The following is a 3,698-nucleotide window of genomic DNA, read 5'->3' as shown; positions in this document are numbered from 1 at the left end:
CGGCCACAAGATCTCCCCTCAGCCATCTCTTGTGAAGGCTGAAGAGATTCAGCTCTCTCAACCTCCCCCACCGTAGGGTCTATCACAAAGGCCACTAATCATGCGAGTAGCCCTCCTCTGGACCCTCTTGAGATTCCCCGTGTCCCTCTTGAAGTGCAGCGTCCAAAACTGGACACAGTACTCCAACTGTGGCCTAACCAGTGCCACATAGAGGGGGAGCATCACCTCCTTTCTTCTATTAGGCATGCACCTGCTAATGCACAACATGGTGCGATTGGCCTTGTTGATGGCCGTGTTATACTGCCGGCTCATGTTCATCTTGGAGTCAGTTATGACTCCAAGATCCCTCTCTGTCTCCGAGGTGCTGAGAAGGACACTCCCTAACCTATAGGTGTGCTGGGGATTCCTCCTTCCCAGGTGGAGTACCTTACATTTATCTTTATTAAATTGCATCCTATTTCTCTCTGCCCATTGATCCAACCTGTCCAGGTCAGCCTGAATCTGCTCCCTGCCCTCCGGTGTACTAACTTTGCCCCATAACTTGGTATCATCAGCAAACTTGGAGAGGGTGCTCTCCATGCCCTTGTCCAAATCGCTGATGAAGATATTGAATAATATCGGTCCAAGGACCAAACCCTGCGGGACCCCACTGCCCACCTCCCTGCAGGCCGAGAAGGAACCATTCACCACCAATCTCTGGGTGCAGCCCTAAGCCAGTTGGCCACCTACCTGACCGTGTAGGCGTCCACTCCAGAGTCTGCTAGCTTCCCAATGAGGATAGGGGGCGAAACTGTGTCGAAGGCCTTCCTAAAGTCCAGGAAGATGACATCAGCCTCGGCTCCCGCATCCACGCAGTGCATGATCTGGTCATAGAAGGCTACAAGGTTTGTCAGGCATGATCTACCTGTGACAAACCTGTGCTGGTTTCCCCTCAGCATCGTTTCCCCTGCTGGGCCTGCACAAATGTGTTCTTTGATTATTTTCTCTAGTATTTTCCCAGGAATAGAGGTAAGCCTGACTGGTCTAAAGTTACCCGGCTTATCCCTTCTCCCTTTCTTGAAAATGGGCACCACAATGGCCCTTCTCCAGTCCTCAGGGACCTGGCCGGAGCACCATGAGTGCTCAAACAGCTGACTCACTCTGTGGGCCATGGAGTGAGGAAAAAAAGTGGGGGGTAGCACCCTATGTTAAGGAACAGTATACGTCTTCCACCATTAAGGCGGGGGTGGAGGAGGGTAACACCGAGGCATTGTGGGTCAGGATCCAGGGGGGGCCAACATCTGGGCCTGCAGGTCCCTAGTTTCTGCAAAAATACAAGGTAAGTAGGTCCCAATGTATGACTAAGAACACCCCTGCATTATGGTCATAAATGAACAATTCTGAAACAAAGATTAGCAACTTGCTAAGATAGTGGAAGAAGAATAGCACAACAGATTCACTAACGATAATTCTTGCTCATGAAAGTTTGAGTATTTTAACAGCTTGTGATCTGAAGATCATGCTATATGGGTATATAAATAGGACGTTCTTCAAGCATCTATACAAGATGTTCTTCTGTATATAGTCATATAAAGAAAAGTTCTGCATTTTTTAATTTGGAAAAGGTTAGAAGGTGGCTCATTGACATTCTATGAAAATGATGTAAAAATGCCCTTCTCCATTCACAAAAGCAAAATATATTTCAAAAAGGATACAGACATGGCTCTTTAAGTCATTACGCAAGCCTCTACGCACTAGTTCGTATGCTTCCTCCTTTTTCCCTAGACAGTTCAATGTCAGTCCTTTCATTGCCAGGGTTTCTAAAAAACATGGGGCTGAATTAATGCCAAGTTTACTAATAACAACAGCCTTTGTAAAAAATAACTTACAACCACATTTAAGACTCTAGACTTAGGGGAGAGAGAGCAGTCAAGATTTTTTTTGTTTATTTTTTGATACAAATGACTTCTTGAAGCAGTCAGTATCTAAGGGTCAAAAATATCAGGTTTCCAGTCAAGGATTAAGCCATTATTCTATTTCAAAGCATGCAAGACTTCTCACAATGAAAGAGTGGTGTGCCAAGTTTGCTCAAATATTTGTTAATGAAAAAGGTATTTGTTTACAATGAATTTAAAGAAAGACTGGCATAACTGTTCTGACCGACAAAAAGCATGTGTACTGGGAAAAGATAATTAATTCCACAATAAAGAGCTGCAGGTCAAAATAAAGAGTCCCTTTTTCTTTTTCACTTTTCCCCACAAATGAAAAAGTAACAGGACAGGAATTCTAAATGTTGTTCAAACTGACTTAGTCCCTTCCCCAAACCATGCAATGCCTTCTTCAGATGAGAAAAAGAAAAATTATTACCAAATTAATTTTTAATTTCTGTCTTTAAAAGTATGGCATTAAGGTGCAGGATTTCAAGAGACTGCAGCTATTTCTTAACTATTTCCTCTTTAAATTAACTTAGCCATAGGATTTCTGAGAAGATGCTCAGAAAAAGACTTATAAAACTTTAACAGAAAGGCTTCAAATAAATATTACTTCCCGTAAGAAAGATTGAAGTTGGTGTTTGCCTATGAAAGCTTATGGCCTTTCTAACAAGTCAGCCTGTACCAGTGGTTTTCAACCTTTCTGGACTTGAGGCACCCCCCACCAGGTTCAAGGCAGCCCCAATAAATTGGGTGCCACTCAACTGACAAAAGTTATTATAGCGCGTCCATTCTTATAGATGGGTGGGCAGTGGGGTTGAGGGACAGGCCAGACAGGGGAAAGCCTAAGCATGTGCTTATAGCCATTGCACCATGGTTGAGAATCACTGGTTCATAAAGGTGACACCTTGTCCTGTTTTCTGCCTAACTTCAGACAACCACGACTACCTAACTCTCTATTCAGAAGACAGACGGCATTAAAATGCCATTTGAAGACTCACCTCCATGTTCTGCAAACTTTGGGTTAGAAAGAATCTGTTTACAGAACTTCAGCCCATTTCTGTACTGCTTATGTTCGTAACACCTCTGTAAAAGAAAAACAAAGTCAGTAATATCTCATACCAAAAGCAACTGTGGAAAAAAGTTAATTTTGCGCTTATGTGAAGGTAAGGGGCAGAGGGCAAGAGGAGGGGAAAAGAAAGGAAGAAGAGGACAACACAATAACCTAAAGGTATCTTTATAAACCTAAGAACAAGAGTTCTTGGTACTTCCTCACAATGAAAACCTCATTTAATCTAATAGACATACTTAGGTTAACTAGTGCATCTAAACACTTGTTATGGTATACGAATCATAATTTGCATTTGAAGATACCTTTTGTTACACAGTACTGTATCTGCTGAGACACTATGGAAGTCATACAAGTATCAAGAGAGATCCAGCAGGCATCTAATGACATGGATGACCCACGTACTCATCCAGTCCCAAAGCTGTTGGCAAAAAGATGTAAATGCTTACTACTAAATTCAACCATTCTGCTTACCCTACATTTAATACCAGTTTGGGGACAGATCTCTTTTGGGCAAGCATCTTTTGAGAAAGGAGCCATTAAAACCAGTGCACAATTGTCTTGGTGCTGCGAGTCAGCAACAGCTGATTCCCCCCTAAGGTAAGTGGGGTAGAGAGCGCAGCACAGCTGAGGCGGAGCCGGAGGGGAAGCCCTTCGGCGACGCCTTAGCTCGCCCGGCAGGGAGCCGCGCTCCCGAGCCGCGCGCGGGCAGCGCGCGC

The 3,698-nt window shown here is 44.1% G+C and overlaps 1 protein-coding gene across 1 annotated transcript in view; it reads right to left on the bottom strand.

The window, feature by feature from the left end:
- Positions 1 to 3,698, bottom strand: part of NAA15 (N(alpha)-acetyltransferase 15, NatA auxiliary subunit) — a 47,583-nt gene that overhangs the window by 43,417 nt on the left and 468 nt on the right. The window contains exons 2-3 of the mRNA XM_006034270.3: positions 2,912 to 2,996; positions 1,695 to 1,799 (exon numbers count right to left, since the gene is read on the bottom strand). Of these exons, the coding sequence (XP_006034332.1) occupies positions 1,695 to 1,799; positions 2,912 to 2,996 (190 nt within the window). The remainder of the gene's footprint in view (positions 1 to 1,694; positions 1,800 to 2,911; positions 2,997 to 3,698) is intronic.

The sequence above is a fragment of the Alligator sinensis genome, unplaced genomic scaffold, assembly GCF_000455745.1.
Source record: "Alligator sinensis unplaced genomic scaffold, ASM45574v1 scaffold160_2, whole genome shotgun sequence".
NCBI lineage: Eukaryota > Metazoa > Chordata > Crocodylia > Alligatoridae > Alligator > Alligator sinensis.
Note: the sequence above shows the minus strand (reverse complement) of the source record. Positions and strands in the feature narration are given on the sequence as shown.